Genomic DNA, 23368 nt, shown 5'->3' with positions numbered 1-23368 from the left:
CATCATGTACTTGTGGAAGCATGATTATATGGTATGAAGAAGACTTCTTTATGTTTTCCTTAGGGCATTAGCCCTAAACTGTGATGCTCCATTGGATAATAAAAATGGAGGAGAATCAAAGAATTGGAGAGCCGGTAAGCCAGTTCGAGTGATACGCAGTGCGAAAGGCCGGAGAATCAGCAAATATGCTCCTGAGGAAGGCAACAGATATGATGGAATTTACAAGGTGCTCAATCTAACATGACATTATTTTGTTCATTAAAACAGCATTCTGACTGCTGTCCCTAGCCTGCTATTGCAGAAGCACTAGGGAAGAAATTAAGAGTAGCAACATGTCATTTCTCCTGAGAACTTGCTTATATCCCTTTTGGGAATATCTAGAAGTGTAATAAATTAATGAAGAGCAAACTTTTCATGAAGTACTAGTATAATAAACGTGACTGATTTATAATAGCCTGGGAAGTGCTTTGACAGAGATTTGCCATGTTTGGAACAGGGACAGTAGTGGAGCTTATGTTTCTTAAACTGCATATATTTTTGCATTTTAAAAGAATAACTTAAGCATTGAAGAATTTTATTTTTATTATAATTAGTTTTCTTTTCAGCATGAACACAGGGTAGCATCAATTCAGGAAATGAAACAAATAGTTACAGATTCGTAAAGATTTCTGAAATTAATTGTGCTTATTAGTCCTGATTAAAAATAGGCATATGTCCTTTGTATGTGTGCTTGGGATTTTTTTTACTCTTTTGGGAAATCAATTTTGTATTGAAAAATTTTTTCAGTATGTATACTATGTAATAGTCTACCTCGCATCACTGTGTACTCATCATTGTATACTCAAAATGTATCTATTTTAACAAAGTAGATACATTTTATATTAAAATAGTAAAAATAGTAAAGTTAAAGAATTAGGGCAAAGAAAAAAGTTTTACAGTATTAAACTCTTTATAGCTATGTACTCATCACTTTCTGTATTCAAAATGTAGCTGTTTTGGCAAAATAGATACATATTATATTTAAATAGTGACAAGAATAAAGTTAAACAGGTAAAAGAATTGTATTCTACAGAATAATTCTTCTCCTTACTCCTTCTTAGTATTTGTGTTAGTTTGTATGTGCCTCCTAAAATGAGAAAACTGATATTGGCAAGTCTCTTCCCCCTTCTTAAATTTGAACAACTAATGTGGCAAACATTATAAAACGTGCTAGGCTCTTATATGATTTAGGTGGTGAAATACTGGCCAGAAATTGGAAAATGTGGATTCTTGGTTTGGCGCTATCTTCTGCGAAGGGATGATGTTGAACCTGCACCTTGGACCGCGGAAGGAATAGAACGGTCAAAAACCTACGTCTAAGTGTTCAGGTCAGATTACATTTACAGACGTCACCTTTTAAAATAAATATACGTGTGTGTGTGTGTGTGTGCGCGCACGCCTTTTACACAATTATTAAGTACTAACTGTGACCTAGGGAGGTGGTTTGGGCTGTGAGCAGGAGGAGGGAATTGTGAAGGAGCATGGTGGCAGAGGTAGAGGGAATGCCTCGGGAACAAAGAAGGAAGGATTGTGTCCCAAGAGTAGGAATTTAGTCTAAGACTATTAGTCCTGGGAATGACTGGACAAATTGTGGTATATGATTGTGATGAAATACTATTGTGCTATAAGAAATAAGGGGAATGGGGGCAGCCAGATGGCACAGTGGATAGCGCACCAGCCCTGAAAGTCAGGAGGACCTGAGTTCAAATCCAGCCTCAGACCAAACACTCAACATTAGCTGTGTGACCCTGGGCAGGTCACTTAACCCCCCCAAAAAAAGAAGAAGATGGGGAATGATTTCACAAAAACCTGATAAGACTTATATGAACTGATGCAAAGTGAAGTAAGCAGAGGGCAACATTATATGTAGTAACAGTGTTATTGTAAGGATACTCAGCTTAGAAAGGCTTAGCCACTCTGGTGGTCAAGACGATGAGTCACGACAGTCCGAAAGAACACATGATGAAAAATGCTGTCCATTTCCAGAGAGAGAACTGATGAACTCTGAGTGCAGATAGAAGCATACTTTTTTTCTTTTGTTGTGTGTGTGTGTGTGTGTGTGTGTGTGTGTGTGTGTGTGTGTGTATGTGTTTTCTCTTTTGTAGCATGGCTGATATGGAAATATATTTTATGTGACTCCATGTGTCTAATCAATACCATACTGCTTGCTTTCTCAAGGGGTGAGAGAGGGATAGGATGGAGGGAGAGATTTTAAAGCTCAAAAAAAATGTTAAAGTATATTTAAAATAAGTAATTATAAAAAGACAGCCCTGGTGGGAACAGAGAAGCAAAGTTCCCCAGTAATGGGTCAGATGTTCCCAATATTTAGGGATAGGAATATCAGGGAATTCAAAGGAAAGAAAGGGATTAAGGCATCCTAAGAGTAGGAGTCCCCAAATGGAAATTTTCCTGGTAGGACAAGAAGGCACCCTTGGGAGAGGATTTTGACCAGAAGGGTCTGTCTGCTTTCTGCCTTTCCCTTTTCCTTCACACCTCTTTTTTCCTCTCCATTTATCTGCTTCCCTGCAACTTCACCTTTAGAACTTTTAGTTTTCTTTTTCGTCTTCCCTGCGCTCATGTTACATAATAACACACAAGACCTTGGTTCTTGGTTTGTTTTTATGTATAGTTATCGCACATGACTCAGCATGCTCTCCCCTTTTCTCCTCTCCTCCCTGCCCTCTCCCACACTTCTCACATAACATAGACTTTGTCCCTGATGCTATCTCCAAGTATGGTTTTACTTTTGACCTGCCATGCTCTGCAGTTGTACTGCCAGTAAAGATGGCCAGCTTATCATTCCACCTTGGTTCTGTTCCTTAGTTACATGTGTTGGGACTGGATTTTGGACAAGTATTTGAACATCCAGGCAAGTGAATATGTATATTTTCTAATGCAAATCCTTTTTTAAAAAAACTCCAACTGTTTAAAAAATTACATACTGTTTTCATTCCTTAAAACAGTTAAAACAGGGGGTAGCTAGGTGGTGCAGTAGATAGAGTACCAGCCCTGAAGTCAGGAGGACCTGAGTTCAAATCCAGCCTCACACCAGACACTTGACATATAGTAGCTGTGTGACCCTGGGCAAGTCACTTAATCCCAATTGCCCCCCCCAAAAAAACCCAAAACCAGTTAAAATAGTTATTCACATTAGATTATATTAAAACATTTGCCATCTGATGCAACTGTTACAATTTTTTTTAAAAAGAAGAAAAAGTAATATTATAGGGAGGAAAAAAACAGGTTGAGAAACTGTATCTTCTGCCCCACTTTGTTCATCAAACTGAGACTGTGCTAGACAGTTCTCTTAATGTCTTTTTTTTAAAAATCATTTTTATTGGGACAGCCAGGTGGTGCAGCGGATAGAGCAATAGCCCGGCAGTCACTCAGGAGGACCAGAGTTCAAATCCAGCTTCAGACACTTGACACTAGCTATGTGACCCTGGGCAAGTCACTTAACCCCATTGCCTAGTTTAAAAAAAATTTATTTAGTTAAATATTTCCTAATAACATGTAAAAAAATTTTTAAACAAACATTTTTTTTTTATTTTGTTTTCAAAATTCTGTCACTCCCACCACCTTCCCTCCTTGAGAAGGCGAGCAATATAGTATCAATTGTACATGGGAAGTCACACAAAACATATTTCTTGGCCATGTTATAAAAGAAAATGCAAACAAAATAAAACAATAAAAAGTTTGAAAAATTATGCTTCAGTCTCATTCAGAGTTTATCAGCTCTTTCTCTGGAGGTGGATAGCACTTTTCATCATGGATCCTTAGGAATTATCTTGATCAGAGTAGCTAAGCCTTTCATAGTTGATCATTGCAATATTGCTATTAATATGTACGATGTTCTGGTTCTGTTCGTTCCACTTTAATCGAGTTCATATAGGTCTTCTCAGGTTTTTTCTGAAGCTATCTTGCTTTTGTTGTTTCTTGTAGCACAATAGTATTCCATCACAATCATATGCCATAACTTATTCAGCCATTCCCCAATTAATGGGCATCCCTCAGTTTCTGATTCTTTGCCACTACAAAATGACCTGCCATAAATATTTTTGTATAAATTGTTTTTTTCTTTTTCTTTGATCTCTTTGGGATACAGACCTAGTAGTGGTATTGCTGGGTTAAAGGGTATAAACAGCTTTGTAACCCCTTGGGCATAGTTCCAAATTGTTTTCCGGAGTGGTGGACTAGTTTACAACTCCACCTAACAGTGCGTTAGTATCTCAATTTTTCCATATCCCCTCCAGCATTTGTAGTTTTCCTTTTCTGTCATGTTAGCCAATCTGATAGGTGTGAGGTGGTAACTCATAGATTTTAAATGTGCATTTCTCCAATCAGTAGTAATTTAGAGCATTTTTTCATGTGACTAAAGATAGCCTTGATTTCTACTGAAAACTCCTGTTCATATTCTTTGACCGTTTATCCCCTGGGGAATGTCTCTCATTTTTATAACTCAGGTTCAGTTCCCTATTTATTTGAGAAGTGAGAAACTTCTCAGAGAAACTTACTGTAAAATTTTTCTCCAGTTTCCTGTGTTCCTTTTAATTTTGGCAGTCTTAGTTTTGTTCAAAAGGTTTTTAATTTCATATGATCAAGATTATTTATTTCAATTCCAGTAATCCTTTCCATCTCTTGTTTGGTCATAAACTCTTCTCTTATACAGAGACCTGACACGTACATTTTTGCCATGCTCCCCTTATGATATCACCCTTTATGTCTAAATCATTTATCCATTTTGACCTTATCTTGATTTATGGTATGAAATACTGGTCTATGCCTATTTTCTTCCATACTGCTTCCCAGTTTTCCTAGCGATTTTTGTCAAATGTTGAATTTTTACCCCAAAACCTTAGATCTTTGCATTTATTAAACACTAAATTGCTTTGGCCGTTTACTACTGTGTATTATGTACCTAATCTGTTTCGCTGATCCATCACCCTCTCAGCCAATACCAGACTCTTTTAATGATTACCACTTTATAATATAGTTTGAAATCTGGAACTGGTAGGCCACCTACCTTCACATTTTTTTTTCCATTAATTCTCTATGTTCTTGATCTTTTGTACTCCCATATGAATTTTGTTACTATTTTTCTTAGTTGCGTAAAATAATTCTTTGATAGTTTGAGTCTTATGACATTGAATAAATAAATTAATTTAGGTAGAAATGCCATTTTTTACTATATTGGCTTGGGCAACCCATGAGAAATTAATAGATCTCCAATTGTTTAGATCTGTATTTCTATGAAAAATGTTTTGTAATTGCTTTCATATAATCCCTGGGTTTGTCTTGGCAGATAGACTCCCAAGTATTTTATCTTTTCTACAGTTATTTTAAATGGAATTTCTCTACCTCTTCCGGCTGGGTTTTGTTAGTAGGATATAGAGATTATTTATGTGGGTATATCTTATATCCTGCAACTTTTGCTGCAGTTGTTCATTATTTCAGCTAGTATTTTTGTTGATTCTCTAGGGTTCTCTAAGTATACCATCATATCTTCTCAAAGAGTGATAGTTTTGTTTCTTCATTGCCTATTTTTATTCCTTCAATTTCTTTTTCTTATCTTCTTGCTATAGATATTATTGAAATGGTCAGTTATGCTGATAGTTTCCTCATGTTGAATCAGTCCTGCATTCCTGTTATAAATGCCACCTGGTCATAGTGTATGATCTTTGTGATATATCGCTGTAATCTTCTTGTTAGTATTTTATTTAAAATTTTGCATCAATGTTCATTAAGAAAATTTGTCAAAAAAAAAAAAGAAAAGAAAATTGGCCTGTAGTTTTCTCTTCCTCTGTTTTTACTTTCCCTGGTTTAGGTATCAAAACCACATTTGTTTCATAAAAGGAATTTGGGGTTCTTTACCTGTCTTTTCAAATAGTTTATATAGTATTGGGAAATAGTTTATGTAGTATTATATAGTATATATTAATTGTTCCTTCAGTGTTTGGTAGAATTCATTTGTAAATCCAAATGGTCCTGGGGAATTTTTCTTAGGCAGCTCATTGGTGGCTTACTCAAGTTCTTTTTGTAAGATAGGTTAAGTATTCTATTTCGTCTTCTGTTAATCTGGGCAATTTATGTTTTTGTAGATATTCATGCATTTTATTTAGTTTTACTGACATAATTAGGCAAAACTAATTTAGATGTGAGCTTCAAGCATTGTACCCCACACCCCCCCCATTTTTGCATCCACTGTAAAAACTCTTCCTTGCTTACCTTTTTTTATGTGAGATTATTTTCCCCATTCTTTCTCTCCTCCTCTCTTGTACAGCATCCCTCTTGCCTATGTATTTGGGTTGGGTTTTTTTTTTTTAAAACATCATCCCAACATAACTTCACTCCTGAACATTCTTTCTAAGTATAATCTTTCTTACTGTCCTAATAATGATAAAGTTCTTAGAGGATAAATGTATCATTTTCCCATATAGGAAGGTAAATAGTTTAGCATTATTGAGTCCATTATGATTTCTCTTTCATGATTACCCTTTTATACTTCTTTTGAGTCTTGTATTTGAATGTCACATTTTCTATTTATGCCTAGTCTTTTCATCAGGAGTCCTTGGTAGTCCTCTATTTCATGGAATGTCCATTGCCCTCCCCAAAAGGATTATGCTTGGTTTTGCTGAGTGCGTTATTCTTGGTTGTAATCTCAGGTCTTTTGACTTTCTGAAAATCATTCCAAGCTCCACATTCCTTTAATGTGATAGCTACTAAATCTTATGTGATCCTGACTGTGACACTACAGTATTTGAATGGGTTTCTTTCTCACTGCTTGAAGTCTTTTTCCTTGACCTCTGAGTTCTGGGATTTGGCTACAATATTCCTGGAAGTTTTCATTTTGGGATCTCTTGCACGTGGTGATGGGTGGATTCTTCTGATGTCTATTTTATTTCCTAGATTCTTAAAAGTGAATTGAGACTTTTAGGAGCATGCCAGCTTAATAAGGGAAACAGTGTGACTGAGGCAACTCAAGCTTAAATCAAATTAGATTGATTGTCAAGATAGTTTGGAATAATTCTATCAATATAGAATAAAAACATTTATGCATGTTTTTGTTGTTTATGTTGTATGTTTGGTCAGATGTCTTTAACAGTTTACAGTTAATGGGTTTCATTTCTCTAGATGACTTTCTTTTCTCCTAATACCCCCCCAGAATGTTCAAACTCATTCTTCTCATTTCCAGATCTCCCCTACAGTCATCACTCCTCACCATTAAATAGCCTCTCAGTCTCTTAGTTCTGACCACTCTTAGAGATACCTGGACTGTGCATTGGGACACATTTACTTTGTTCTTTATAATCACATTTTTATTTTGAGCAAAATTAGAGACTTTGCTGTTTTTCTGGTTTCTGTAAATTCTTCAAATTATTTAAAAGTTTTAGGTAACTTTGTTTCCTTTGAAGACTTTTGATATGGAAGTATTTAGCTTTCCTCTAGTGCCTTGTTTTTTTGTTTTGTTTTTTTAGTTCCCTTTCAGAATTCATGTCCCTCGTTTTAAAAAATTGTGTTTAAAACTCGGTTTTGTTCTCTTTTAGTATCCACCAGGCTATGAAAAAGCCATGGCAAGTAAAGAAAAGAAAGATAACATTAAAAAGCCACCTGTGGTGAAGGGTCCAAGCAAACGAAGCAATGACAAACAGAAAAGATCAATTGATGGTATGTTATGTGATTTTTGGAAACGTCATAAAATAGTTTTGCAAACTAAGAAGAAAACAATTTTGATTATTGAGGGATTGGAGAAAGGATATTGCTTTCACTTTAGACTAAGGACCTAATGTCAAAATAATGATTTTTTTCATGTGTTTTTAATTTACTTTTTATTTTGAAAGTAATTAAAAACACATACTGTCCGTCATTAATAGGCAAAACAAATAAGAAAGAGAATGGCTAGGCCCTAATTCTGGCTCTACCAGTAGTTACATCGCTGTGGACTTCACTCCACTGGGTCTCATTTCCCTTATAAATAAAACGAGAGATTTTGACAGACCTTGCAGCATCCTGACAGTTCCAAAATTCTGTAGATCTCTAATTTTTTCTTGAGCTCAGTTTTATAATTGACCTTTATCTATAACTGTACCATTGCCTAAGGGAAAGTATGGTTATTTAACTAATTAGACTTGTTTCACAAATGAAGCTCCTGATACTTGCTAGTTTTTTGCTTCATGGTACTGCTTAGACCTATTGTGTTTTTTTCTACTGACAATATATCTCAGTAGGTCAAGTTGAGCCTGGAAGTGGCTCCAAAACCAGAAGAATGACAGATGAAGGGAAAGCTGAGACTTTCCAGCTGACCACACAACAGCAGAGCCTGATCAGACAAGACTGCCCGAACCAGAAGCTGTGGGATGAAGTGCTTGCGTCTCTGAAGGAAGGGCCAGTATGTTCAAATTCAATTATGATTATAGTGTTAAGAATTACCAAAAAATACATTTCCTCTGTTGAGGTTGTAGGGCTTTCTGATTCTTACAGATGTCTATCTTCTTGCTTGTCATTCACTAGAGACATCATGTTAACTAGAAATTACAGGTGCTTGTGTATTCTTTTCAGAGATAATAGCCAAGTATAAGATCTGTTTTTACCTGTGCTACCAGGCCTTTTGGATGTTACCCCTTGAATTTTCTTTAACTAGCAATTTGTTATATGTAACTGCATATTGGCAAGCAATCCTAACAAAGCCAAGTTTTGTAAGTGTATTCTTCTAAAGCCCAGGAAAATGTCTCTATCATAACTCTGACTTATGTTGTTCTCATTTTACTCATTTATGCAACTAGGTACAGTTCAGAAAACACAAATATACAACTTGTAGAAACTGATCTCTTTAAAAGCTACATACCACATGTGTAATGTACTTTGAAAGTGTTTCAATATATTTTTGGTTATTTATGAAGCAGTGTGGTGTAGGGCATTGAATTTGAAGGAGAATCTGGGTTTAAATACTAGTAGTCATATTTATTAACTATATAACCCTAGGCAAGTCACTTAAATTCACTCATCTTCCATTTTCGTATCAGTAAATTGCAGTGATAATAATTTTGCCCCACCTAATTTCTTCACAAAGTTATTTAAGAGAGAAAACATTTTATAAGCCTTATTCTCTAGAAATGTATGTTATTATTGGTATTATTGCATCCTCATTTACCAAATTATAGAGTTGTCATTTCTGCTAATGCTTTATAGATTCGATTGCAGAGTAGTTTGGGGTGAGGGGACATCAAAATATAGCTGTTGACATTTCAGGTATTTTAGATTAGCATTAAGGAAGCATCCTGTAAGTGCATCTTTATTCTTGTAGAAACATAACGTTTATGTGCACAGGAAAGCAAGGAATTCCAGTTAAGTCTGCAGAAGGCCAAAAGAAGCCTGGAACAAGAGTCCAGAGGCCTAGGCTCTGACTTTGGTTCTACCACTAAGAAGCCAAGAGTTGGACTAAGTTATTTCCCTTTTCTCAGCCTCAGTTTTCATGTTATTAAAATTAATGGGTTTGACTAGATCTCTAAGCCATATCACATTTATGATCATAGTATCATAACACATAGGAAACATTTTTAAATACTTTTTTAATTGAATTATCTCTTCTAGCTCTAAAATATCATCAATCTGGGTGATTGTAAAGGCTGTGACTGCGCAAACTTTTCTCTCATGTTTCTCTCATTCCAAGCTAATCATTTCATGTGAAGAGAGACTAAGAAAAGGGAAAGGAGAAAAATGTTTTTCTTCTTTTTCTTGGGGTCATGGGATGATTGTTTGAGAGCTGGAAGAGATGTGGAGATCATCTCATCCTACCCACACATTTTAGGAATGAAACCAAATGTGTTGAAGAGAAGCAAAGTGACTTGCCCAAGATGATGTAAGGAGTAAATAATAGGGCCAGGATTCAAACTCTACTCCTTTGACTCCAAACCTGCTGCTCTTTTCTATTGCACCATGGTTTCAGTTGTGAGTGTCCTAACACTATTAAATGTACTGCTTTTTGAAATACGTTATCTTTGATCTCTGCCCTGCAACTAACTAATCCTGAGAATTTTTTTAAAATTATAATTTTTCTAAAATATAAAATATGCTCTTGATCAACCAAAGTTAAAAGCCAATCTATGAATTACATTTAAATCAACCTTACAATTGTACTCAAAAAAACTTTCCTCCTACTACACATACCCTGCCCCCCAATACAGCTACTTATCTTTTTAAAACAAAACAAAAAGCCCATCTCTTCCCTTTACTTTTTTCCCTCTCAAACTTCCCTTAAAATGTGCATGGCAAATTATTCCAGTTAAGTAATGGAGTACTGATTCCATTTTATTAATGACCTATACAAATGATTGAATGAACCCAATTGTAGGAATAACACCATATAATAGAAAAAGTACTTGACCTTTGGAGTCATAATAACTTGATTTGAAGTGCTGGCCCCATTATTTACTTAGTTGTATGACCATGGGCAGGTCACCTCTCTCTGACTCTCAAGTGTATCCACCCATCTGTAAAGCAGGAATGATTATACACACTTTCACTACCTACCTAACCAAGTTATTGAGGGCCAAATGAAATGTGTGAAAGTAATTTATTTATATAAGCTCTTGTTTTCCCTTAATTCTGCAGGTGCTACATTCTCTCCTTAAATATTTCCAAAGTTCTGAAAAGAGTCTAGTAATCCTAAGGGGGAAAAAAATAATCATTTGGCCATGTCTCCTAACATCAAGTCCTTAAAAGCATTTTCTACTCTTGCCTCTTTTCTGAAGATAAAAATATTTCAAGCAACTTGAGCCAATTCTGTAGCTTCTGTATAGGGTTGAAATTCTGGGTCCTAGTCTCCTGAATAGTCCTTTCAGCGGTGCCTCTTTTTCCTAATACCATAAGCAGAAATGCACTCCTCTCCTTATTCATTTTATAAGCTATAAATTCTTGACTGCTTCAGAAAATTAGCATTCCTATATCAAATTCAGCAGTAGTTGTGAACTCTTTGAACTTCTATCTTTTGCTTATAAATGATTTTTATCAGGTGGAGAGCCACCCTATTCTTATACATGGCCTTTGAGATGTGCCTGGGACATTTCAGCTACTTCCAACACTGTCTACAGAGTAGGAACAGAAGGAAGAATCAAAACAGTCCAGGACTACCTACAGAAGATTAACATATAACTGCAGCTGAGCTTCACCCCATAAAAGGAAGGCAATGGTGTAAATATTTGAAAGTACTTGGGAATGGCAGCAGTGTCTGTAGAGCCTGGACTCCCCATTTGTGTCGCTGCCTTAGGGGTTAAAGCCAAGTGTAACATGTAGGAGCAGATTTTTCTTTTTAACTGCTATTGAAATATATCTATGATTCAGGAAGTTAGAAACACCAATTTGCAAAATTCATTTTCTCATAAAAAATTTTAGCTGTAGATAGGAATTTTTCTTTCATTCAAAATTTTATTTGGAAACTGTAAGAAAATGCTAACCTTTCTACCTTTGCTTCTTGGGTGCTATTCTAGAATTTTCTGAAAATACTGGAACAGTCTTTCATGTGTGTCTGCTGCCAGGAATTGGTCTACCAGCCAGTGACAACGGAGTGCCTCCACAATGTCTGTAAAGTAAGTCTGGTTAACAGCATGAGCTCACTGAACTTATTCTGTTGGGAAAGCTCAGGTTCTGAGCTTGTTATGTTTTATGGGGCGGACCAGGAAAAGCATCTTTTCTTTGAAGAAGAGCAGTTAATTGATGAGGTACTTTGGTGCTATAATGATGAGTGTGGTCACATTTGCTAATAGAAACTTGCTGTTTTTACCCAGAAAACAGCTGATTTTCAATTTTCTACCTGATAGAGGGTATCCCAAAAGATTTAGTGCAGTTTAAAGCTTCAAAACTGCTCTAAAAAAAAAAAACATAAAATGGCAGTAAAACTTTGGGGACAACTGTATTATGAAAAAGGTTATCTAGAATCATTTTATAAGCATGATCTGTACACCAGATTGGCTCACATAATTCCATTTTAAATTAAGCCATAAAGAAGCCCTTTTTGGGACAAACTGATTTCTTTTGAGGGGATCTAATATAAATATGAAATATTATGTATTTGTATTCTAAGTCAGCTACTTCAAACCAGTTAAAAATGTTATATGCCACATTGCTTAAGGTATGGTGTATAAATATCATAACTAATAGATGTGAGTATAGTTATATATAGGAAGAAAGACATTTTTCATTCAGTGGTTGAAATTGTTGTAATGTAAAAGAAGTAACTCAAAGTCAAGAGGCATTTAGTAAGTGTTTACTATATGCCAAATAATGTACTAAGAACTAGCAATACAAATATAAGCAAAAATAATGACATTCCTCGCCCTCAAGGAGCTTACATTATAATGGGGGAAGAAAACACATAAAAGGAAACTGTGAAGCAGTGGAGAAGAATGGAGCAAGAAGGGCAGCTTAAGGTACCCAGAACAGCAGGGGCATGGTAGAGAAAGTCCAGGATTAGTCATCCAAAATACACCTTAATAAATGTTTGACTGACAGGCACTGTGTTAAAAGCATTGGAGGTACAAAGAGGGGCAAAAAACAGTCTCTGCTATAGAGAAGCTCACAAGCTAGTGAGGGAGAACACAAGCAAACACTTATGTACAAACAAACTATATTAAGAATATATTAGACATAATCATCAAAGAGAATGCACTTCAGTTGATAGTTTTGGAGGAGGCTTTCACAAGAAGATGAGATTTTAGTTTAGGGGTTGGAAGGAGGGCAGGGAATACAAGAGGCAGAGGATATTCCGGCATGGAGGGACAGCCAGTGAAAATACCCAGAGTCAGCAGTGTCTTGTGTTGGAGAACAGCAAAAGTGTCATTGGATTAAAGATTCCATAAAAGAGTGTAAAGGGTAAAAAGACTAGAAAGGTAGAGAGGCTAGGTTATGAAGGGCTTTTAACTCCACACAAAGGATTTTCTATTTGATCCTAGAAGTGATAGGGAGACACTGGAGTTTGAGTGGGGTGTAAGGAGAGGGTTGATGTGGTCAGACCTTCTTTAGGAAGATCAGTTCAACAGCTGAGTAGAGGATGAATGGAATAGGAAAAGACTTGGGGCAGGCAGATCAGGGAGCAAGTTGTTGCATTAGTCCAGGCCCAAACAGCCTACACGAGAGTGAAGGCAGTAGCAGAAGAGAGGAGCTGTATTCAAGAGCTGTTACAGAGGTGGACTTGGCAGACCTTGGCAGCAGTTTGAAATGAGGAATAAAAGAATGAGTCATGAAGAATGGCACCTGGTAGAATGAGTGACTAGGAGATGGTGGTGCCTTTGACAGTAATAGAGAAGTTTGAAAATGGGAAAGGTTTGAGTGGAAAAATGAGTTCTGTTTTAGACATACTGATTTTAAGTTATTCATGAGATTTCCAGTTCAAGATGTCCAATATGCAGTTGGGAAGAGATGGGAGGTCAGCAGAGATATTGGCACTGGATAGGTAGAGAAGGGGAGAGAGATAGGAGTACTCTTGGCTCCCAGCATTCTCTCTTGCTGTCTCCCATGCCTAGAATGCTCTCCCTCCTCTGCTCTGACTACCAACCAACTTGACTTCCTTTAGGTCCCAACTAAAATTCTACTTTCTACAGGAAGCCTTCCCTGAACCTTCTTAATTCCAGTGCCTTTCTTCTTTTAATCATTTCCTATTTATCTTGTATGCAGTTTTCTTTATGTATATTTGTTTGCTTGTGGTCTCCCCATTAGACTGTAAGCTCCTTGAAGGCAGAAATTGTCTCTTCCCTCTTTTTTTAACCTTCACTGCTTAGCACAGTGCCTAATATAGCATAGTAGGTGCTTAATAAATATTGATTGCTTGATTGAAGAGGGGCCAGGACAGAGCCCTGTGGGATACCCACAATTAGTGGGTGACCTGGATGGAGATCCAGCAAAGGAGACAAAGAAGGAGCAGTCGGATAGGTAGGAGCAGGAGAGCTAGGAGAAAGTGGTGTTCCAAAAACCTGGAGAGAAGAGGGTACCAAGAGGGAAGAGAGTGATTGATGGTATCAGGCTAAAGAGATTAGGAAAGACAAACACTGAGAAAAGGCCAATACATTTGTCATTAAAGAGATTATTAGTAACTTGAGAGAGTGCAGTTTCAATTCAATGATGAGGTTGGAAGCCAGACTGTTAGAGGATTAAGAAGAGAATAAAAAGGAAAAGAAGTGGCGGCATCTATTGTAGGTGGCATTCTCAAGGAATTTAGGCACAAAAGGTAGGAAAGACGTGGAATAACTACATGGATAGATGGATTGAGGGCTTTTTGAAGCTGAGTAGAACATGAGTGCAGCCTGGAAAGCAATGAAGACACGGCTGGCCTTGAGGATCCAGTGTGTGAAGTCTAGGGACGAGAGTGAGCTTCTAAGGTAAAGAGGTTTCTGGAACATTATAGAGAAAGTTCAAGGGAGTCAGGAGTGTAGTATGAAGAGGAATAAATAGACTATGCTTAATGGGTTTTCTGTGGTCAAAAGAAAAATGTCATTTCCTTTATATCTTTCCTCCTTCTTGTTTAACAATACAGTTGATTTCAATTCAACATTCAGTACACCTACCATGGGCAAGACACCAAGAATAGGTTGAGCACTGGGCCTGTGGCTTCATTGGGTTAGGGGACTTTGGAATAAGGAGGCTCCTTTTTTCAACCCAAACTGGCACCTTCTCTGAACCTAAAGGTTGTAACTTGGCCCAGTTTTTGTCAAAGGCAAGATTTGGACTCGGATCTTTCTTGCTTCAAGACCCACTTTATCCACTATACCACACTGCCTCTCTCAGGATAGACAGATAATTTCTGGAATTAGGGGATTGGACTCAATGGCCTCTAAGATCCCTTCTAGTTCTAAACCCAAGAGTTGATCATCACAGGAGCTTTCCTCTAAAAGAGCTCACAATTAATGTAGTGACAATGGGACAAGTATACGAATTACTATGAATGCAGAGGAGAGATTGGGGCAAAATGCTGTGAAAAAATTAAAAACTGGAGAGATCATTTTCATCTGCTATATGGGGCTTGAAGGAAGATTTTCAGTAAATGCTGGGTTTTCTCTGGCAACTACTCTCAAGCTTCAAAATTGATTTTCTCTTTTGTGTGTCTTAGAGTTGCTTACAGCGATCCTTTCGAGCTGAAGTTTTCACCTGTCCTGCTTGTCGTCATGACCTTGGAAGAGACTATACTATGGTTCCCAACAAGATCCTGCAGACATTACTTGACCAGTTCTTTCCTGGCTATAGCAAAGGACGATGACATGTCCAGCTTCTACTACTCCAGTGACTTTATAGACAATAAGACAATTCTATCATGAGAGAAAAGACAACAGTGGACCAATAGACTTACTGGGACTCAGCAGATTTTCACATTCTGAAGCCGCTAACCCTCTTTCCCACCTTGCCACCATTTTTTTTTTTGTAGTAAGAAATCCATTTATCAACTGTCTTTCAACACCAAAAGGTAGGGCCCACTTGTTGCTTATTGACAACTAGTATTAATAAAAATGGAGGCTTCAACCCTGACTGGTCAGCCTAGTTGATGCACAATTTATGATTTGTTTTATTTTGCAACTACCTCAGGACAGAGGAAAGGGATTTGGGGATGTTTTTAAAAAGCTAATTGGTCAACTGAAATTTTAGCTGCCTACTGCCTCCTGAATATTAGTTTACCTGGTCCATGCAATTTGATTTTCCCGAAGAATAATTAGCAGCACTTAAGCCAGATTATATGGTGTGCATAATCCTTTTTTAAATCATCTTTTCTTCCATTATGATGGTTTTTTTGTTTTGTTTTGCAAGAACGGGCTGATTCTGTCTATTTTTTGTGAGCTTCATTGTGCTTTCTTCTTGTATCTTATGCAGGTTGACTACTAATGACTAATGAAAACAATATGGATGCATTGTTGCTACATTAGTGTAATGTGATCAGTGTTTTTTGCACTTAAAAGAGGTATTCAAAACATTCTCATTGTGTAAAAAACGGTTTTATTAAACAAGCCACTTTTGTGTTTAAAAATGTATGCTTTCACTAGATCTTGTTAACAGTGGCGAACACATCTGCAGCGCATTGCATTGCTAGCTTGGAGAGGGTTGAAATCGCTTCATATTGTGATCTTAAATTTTATATACAGTATATTCCCCCAAAGTTGTACCTTATTAAATATTTTATGATTCAAAAAAAATCATTATTTTTGTTGCCTCGAGTTGCACATCTTTGCTGACATCATGAGTTTTAAGAAGTAATCACTTCAGGAGTTTGTTCCATGAGGAATTTTTATAGGATAGACATTTTGTACAAAATTGTATTTAAATTTTTGTGAGGACTATAATTATTTGCATTGTCTAGTGCTTAACTTGTGAAAATTGAGCTTGAGTTTGGTTGTAAATTACTCTGACTTCACAAAGCTCGTAGTACAAAAAACTCTCAGGGCCATCTTTTTCATAATTCTCATTTTAAGCAAGGCATTATATGTTTAAAATATCAGAATATTCACCAATATCCTTTTTTTTTTACATAAGAAAGGAGAAACACATCTTAATACGTCCAGAGATAAGTTATTTCTGTGTTTCTAGTTTATAATAGGCTACGTTCATCTCTTGAGGCTCTCCCCTTAGCAACCTAGGTAAATGAGTTTTAATTTGGGGAGGAGGGGCTACTCAATCTTAATTCTTGTCATTTACTTCACTAAGGTTACATTTTCCTTTTCCAGTATTCTTGTGAACTAGGTATAGCTTTTTGTTTGTACCATCTCCACTTGATATAACTGTTTAGATGACTTAATATTTTAGAGAGAAAATCTTTTGACAAACAGGCATCTTATACTGATAGGGCAGAGTATTAAAGTCCTTAACTAGTCATCTGTTTCTATGACTTATGTCATAAGCAGAGTGCTAATATTTTTAGTTTTTAAAAATTATTAAAATTTTCAAACAGAAATTTCTGTATCTCTTAAGAAAGCACAGAAGCTTATCCACCTTTTTTATAATGTCGTCTTCATAGTAGCAGAAAAATTCAAGTATGGATAAACGAGTTTGGATGAAATTATCCGAAAATCACATGGATTTTTTTCCTGTAGCTTCATACCAGTGTCCCTAAAAATGACTGTCATTTATTGTTCAATCCCTTTTCTGTTTCTGTGATAAAGAATATATGAATACAAGCATTTTAAATGAGAAGTAACGCACATAGAAGAAACTGCCTCATGTGACTTCAGGTCACTGTTTTTAAGGTATTTCAACATTTCAATCTTTGGTAAAGAAGATAGCCTAAATTTACCTACGCATAAAAATCATGACGGGAATTTCGAAAAATTAATCACTTAGGAGACAAATTCTTGTTTATATGTATTTGAAATGCTTTTTAAAAAATGTGGCAATGAAGGACAACACAAGTTTATATGATAAACTTATTTGTAACATCTTACAGAAAAGGAAGATGGAAGATGACGAACAGTACTGTTTCTAAAATAGCAAGAAACAGTAGAAGGAAAAACAAATTCAAAGGAAGTTTGGCAAGAGAAGATACCTAAGATACCAAGGGCATTTAAAGATGCCACTGCCAGGAGGACAGCAAATGAAAGATTGGAAAGATCTGCAAAACTTTTATAACATTTTTTTCGTTACAAAAGGATAGAGACACATCACATTTGGATTCAGTATCACAGTCCAAATATGATTCCTGAAGTGGAAGTAGCATTGAAGAAAATAAAGATGGGATAAGCAGCTGAACTAAACTAAGTATATACAAGAAGGTTCATCTTGGAGGCAACACAGTTTTGAGGGCATTAAGGCATATGAAGAAAGGGGATGATACCAAAGGTTTGGGGGACATATGTTTCAGATCTTGTTACCCAGAAAGAGCTATCCAGACAACCTTAATAATGACCAGCCCATGTGCATATTTTCCTCTTCAGTCTTGTTTGTTGGATTATCATCTCTTTTTCAATCTCTGTGGGTGTGTGTCCCCAAGGCTCTGCCTGAGCTCTCTGCCATCATTGGAAGAACTGCTTAAATCAATGAGGTCACAGATCCACTTGAAGTAAGCTCACCAAAACATCATAAGAGAAGTAATTTTCTTTCCAAACCCAGAGAGCAGACAAAGCACTTCGTTGAATTCTTTTTTTTTTTTTGTATGGGAGTGTATAAATGTGTGCCCACACACACAGCAAAAAGTTTTCATGGTTGTTAAGGACCCAAAATGTTCCCTTCATCAGGAATTGTAGTTTTTAAAAAACATATCCTTGTGTTTTAAATATTCACTTAGCATTGTGAAATTTGAATTGGAATATTTAATTTGGAACTTAAATTCATAGATAATAGTACCTGACATTAATGTAGGACTTTAGCTTCTAAATTATTCTACTCATTCTATGCCATGAAATGTAGCCTTAGTGCTGGAAGGGCACCTCAAAGGCCATTTGTTTAAGTCATTTTTCAGTGATGTCTGACTGTTCACAACTCTGCATGGGATTTTCTTTTCAGATATACTAGAGTGGTTTGCCATTTCTTTCTTCAGCTCATATTATAGATGAGGAAACTGAGGCAAACAGGGTTGAGTAACTTGCCCAGGGTCACACAGCTGACATCTGAGGCCACATTTGAACTTGGGAATACTCATCTTTCTGACGGTAGGCCCGACACACTATGTACTGCACCACCTCAAAGGCCCTACTCCAGCCTTTATCTGAAAAAGAAACCTGCTATATATTTCTAACATTGTTTGACACTTTTTAATGAAAGTGGGACCTTTCAACCTAGCGCATTCTACTTTTTCACAGCTCTAATTATTTGAAAGTTTTTGCTAACTTCAAGCAGAACTGCCCCTGTAAAACTTCTAACTATGGTTCCTACTTTACTTTCTGAAGCCAGGCAGAAAAATCTAACCCCTCTTCTTCCTGGAGATATACCTATCGTCTTCCCACCCAAGTTTGATGTTCTCCACGATAAAAAGAACACTAATTCCTTTGACTGATCTTCATATGGCATAAACCTGAGGCCTTCTACCATTCCTACTTGCCTTCCTCTGGATACTCCATCTTATCAGCGTTTTTCCTAAAATGGAGATATGAAGACATGAAGAATGTACTGCAGATGTGTCTTGCTAGGGCAGAAAGAGGCACAATCTTTCCCCTAATTCCAGCAACTATCCTTTTTCTTTAAAAAAAAAAAAACCTAAGATTACATTAGCATTTTTGGTTTTCATAGCACCTTGTTGACTCACTGAGCTTGCAGTTCACCGAAAAAAAAAAAAAACACCAAAAAACCAGCCTAGTATTTTTTAGATCTTTTGCTATCTAAATTTCCAGGCCTCTACCACCTTGTACTTGTGATACTAATTTTTTGAACCCATACTGGACTTTACATTTACCTCTGTTTATCTAATTATATTTAGCCCAACATTCTAGCTTATCAGTAAATTTATTTGTACCTCAAAATGGGCCTTTAAATGTATAAATAAAATACGTAGGTTACAAAGGAAATTGTACTGAGTACAGTCGTGATTTTTTTTTAAAGTTCACATACCTCAAGTTAAGAACTCCTGGTGTAGAGATAACCTTTTATTTCAAGACACAAAGAGTAGTGACTCCATGAGAACTGTGGATAAGACCTAGTTAACATGCTGTACTGTTAGAGAAGTATTAAACATTAGCCTTCATAGCTGTTTCACCTGAGTTTTGTAGTTTCCTTCCTGAATTCCTTGCCCTACCAGTAACTCTTAAATTGGAATTATACAATGCAAAAGCATTGATGTCCCTTTCAGAAAACTCTAACATTGTGTGACTCTAAGTTTTGTGGCCTTTTTTACACCCTTTTGGGAACTATAATTTCTGTTGTTCATATGATATCCTTAAAGACAAAAAGGACCCTCCAAAAGCCTAATTTAGTACTGGCCCAAGACAGTGTTCCAGATATGTAGTTGATTCAAAGGGCACAGCCCTTCACAGTGAATTCACTTATTAATAATTGTGATTTCCTAACCAACTACAGTAAAATTTTTAAAAGCTCCTTAAAAATTCAGTCTAATTTATTAGATCTTTACTACCTGTGTCTTCTCCATGAAGACCCAAAAAGAAGAGTCCTTGGCCCCTGAGAAACCTCAGGACAGTGTGAAGGACAGATTAGCTATATGCAAGTCTTCTGAGTATTATCTATGTCTGACCAGCTACTGACCTTGTATTAGAATGTGTGAATTTAATTCATTGTTTAATGCCAACCAGAATAGTATCGACTAGATTTATCTTCTCTTCACTCTACTTCACAATGAACCCCTCCTAATTTACCATGTGTCACCAAGAGGTTTACAAAGTTATCTGGTCCCAATCACCCCTTCCTACTTCTACCCCAAATAAAATTTTAGGAGAGATTTATAAATTTAAATTTTTCTTTCTATCAAATCTTTATCTTCTCATTTTGGGGTAGAAAAATGAAGTAGACAAATATCCTAACTAGTATGCTTCCAGAGAAACTTCAGAAACCTACAGATTCAGCATACGTACACACAAATTATCAGGCAGATACCTTTGGGATCTAGGTGTATGTTATTTATAGCCTAAAGTTTGTAAAGAAAACTTGGCAAGTTAGGCAGATACCTTTCAATTAGATGTGGTCTCCTAGTAAGACTTCACCATAATTAGTTGTCCACACTAGGATGTTTGCATATTTTCTATGGAGTGTTCCTTGTACTGTCTCCCTTTGCCTACTGAAAAGCCAGCCTTCTACTTGGAGAAACACAGATTGTCCGAAGTAGAATAGATTGTGACCTGGCCAGCTTTCACATGAAAGGACCTTAACTGAAAGATTCTGATTGCGTAAGTTTGTTTTAGATCCCTTTCCATTTTAACAATGAACCTGGAACTCGAGTGGCATTGGCCCTTGAATAGCTGATGTCTTGAAAATGATACAAAGCTATGGTCCCTCAAGTACAGTCCATAAAGATCTTTGCTAAGGAATTGATCTTTTTCAGCCTCTCCTCTCTGGAGTAGTCCCATGCTCAAAAAAAAAGTGTAGATCCTGCAAAAGGACTCTTTTCTGAATGTCGCACAATGTCAAATGAGACACTTGTTTCAGAGAAAATGCAGAAGCAGCATTGGTGGCAATCTGTTCCCCAATCCAGCCACCACATACCACCTTATTGTGCTGCCTACTTGCCGTTTTCTGTTCTAACAGTCAATCCAACTGTCTGTCCTTCCATGGAAAGTATTTTCCTCCTTGTCTTTGGAATGTATTTGAAAGTCTTTCTAGCCAATAAAAACATCCAGATAATTTATTTTGGGAACCTTAATGCTCATGCAGTAGTACGTGTTCAGTAAAGCATCTTCTGCAATGCAAGTGAGTTTTCCTTTTTTTTTCCACCCAGAGTGCCAGATTCTTGTTTTGAGTAACTGCTTTATTAGTGTCTCAACCTCATGAAGAAAGAATCTGTATCTTATGCCTCTCTGGCCATTAACAGCATTGAGCTGCTATCAGAATCAGGTTCTCAGCAGCAGAAACATTTGAGGGAAGTTTGAATACTTTCAGGATGACCAGCACTGCTGCCTGGTGCTATCTGAACCCTCCCTAGCTTAAGGGTTTGTATTATTTTGGTCATTAGAGTGTTTTTCTGACCAAAATGTCATACCCAAAGTTGTATAAATAACATTTCAAGGGATGTCTAAATGTAATAGGCAGAGACCTGAGGATCAGAATTTGAGAAACAATGCAGTGGGAAGTGTTGGATTTGGAGTAGAGAACTTGGAAATAAGGTCATCTGTGTGAGCTCAAGAAAGTCTTGGTTGCTTCTCTGGGCCTCATTTTCCCTCATCTGTAAAATGAGGGCTTTGGACTTGGATCCCTTCCAGTTCTGAACATGATTCGTGCTTTTGTATAAATATGTTTTCAGTGCCAAGATGCTTGGGCTTTGCTTCTCACAGATAAAAATAACAAAGAACTGGGGCTAGGTAAGTAGAGACCACTGACCATGGCTATGTAAGCCTACTTTTTGCTGCAGCTTAAATCCAAAAATTTCTTAGTGGGTATGTTGGACATGAATGTAACTGAAATCCCAAATGGAGAAGGGGAAGATCTAATCTTCACCAATGGTAAAGATATAGTGGTTTTGGTTACCTTTTGTGAACCTTACCTTACAGAGAAGGTTTTAACGCTTTCACTCTTATACCCTAGCAGGCTGAATCCCTGTAAGACCAGCAGAGCAATGGACCCAGGGAGGCACCAGCCCAACAGAAAAAGCATCTAGGGAAGAGAGGCCTAGTGAATGCAGTGTGGTGATGTCACCAGAAGGCATCAGACCTCCTCTAACAATGGAGGGACAAGTTGAACACTTTCCCTGATGTGTGAGCTCCAGTCATATTCACTTTCTCCACTGGTGATATGTATAGCTGTTGGACAATGTGTCCCTCCGCTCATTGGGGGAATGTTCTATTGCAATCTTGATATATTAACTTGATATAGTATTCTGACTAAATAGATTATAAACTACAAACACATTGGGGCTCGAGTGGATATAGACCCCCCAAAAGTACCTTGAACCTGGTGTAAGTAGCTATTCTGAGGAACCTACATGTGAGAGGAGGATGCCACAGATGCCACATGTACTTATTTCATTACTCAAAGCCAGGAAGCGAAGTTCATAAAAATGGATTCTGATAACTGCTTCAAATATTTAGCTATATGGATTAAAATTTCATGGCCTTCTATGGGTTTCATCAGATTTTAGCAGCTTGTCATTGAATCCTTGTGTACATTTCAAATGCCTCACCTGAAGGTACAAGGCATGAGATGCACATTCAAGAGTGAAAAGGTTTGGTTGGAGTGTTGTGGGAGAGTAAGTAGGAGCTATGGTGGGAGCCATAAGGGGCTAATGAAGACTGTAATTGGTTGATTTCATGTTTTTCAAATTTCTCTTTAGGGCTGAGATATATGATAGCAATGGGAAAGGCTCAACGTCATGTCCTTTACCTCGCCTGTCATGAATGGTGATTAAAAAATTCACCTACCTACATGTGTTTTGTGGTAAAAAGAATATTTGGAATAAAATCAATCCAGGAGCAAACATACAGCTGAATTATTTAAATCTCCATGACTAACAATGTAGAATCTAACAATAAATAAAAAAACCTCTTCATCATTGGTTATTGATTTGGTTTTTATGGGCTTGTTTTCTTCGACTCACTAGGTGGAATACTTCTTGCTCCCCATTGCCCCTTCCAGAGTCTTCCACTTTCTCTGACTCTCAGTAACCACTCTTCCTTTCAGGTTCATGTTAGTCATATATATATCACCCAATCAAAATCTTGGTAGCTGTTCTCTATAGAACCACAACCTTCCCACCCCACCCCACCCCTGACAC

At 36.9% G+C, this 23368-nt stretch overlaps 1 protein-coding gene across 1 annotated transcript in view; it reads left to right on the top strand.

The window, feature by feature from the left end:
* The window catches only part of UHRF2 (ubiquitin like with PHD and ring finger domains 2), a 178895-nt gene extending 155749 nt beyond the window's left edge, over window positions 1–23146 (top strand). The window contains 7 exon segments of the mRNA XM_021006289.2: window positions 64–226; window positions 1231–1339; window positions 1342–1367; window positions 7584–7704; window positions 8262–8425; window positions 11523–11621; window positions 15134–23146. Of these exon segments, the coding sequence (XP_020861948.1) occupies window positions 64–226; window positions 1231–1339; window positions 1342–1367; window positions 7584–7704; window positions 8262–8425; window positions 11523–11621; window positions 15134–15280 (829 nt within the window). The 3' untranslated portion in view covers window positions 15281–23146.
* Window positions 23147–23368: the final 222 nt, after the last annotated feature.

Source organism: Phascolarctos cinereus, unplaced genomic scaffold, assembly GCF_003287225.1.
Source record: "Phascolarctos cinereus isolate Bilbo 61053 unplaced genomic scaffold, phaCin_HiC Scaffold_4;HRSCAF=312, whole genome shotgun sequence".
NCBI classification, from domain to species: domain Eukaryota; kingdom Metazoa; phylum Chordata; class Mammalia; order Diprotodontia; family Phascolarctidae; genus Phascolarctos; species Phascolarctos cinereus.
The sequence above is the reverse complement of the archived record's forward strand: the minus strand, read 5'-3'. Positions and strand labels throughout refer to the sequence as shown.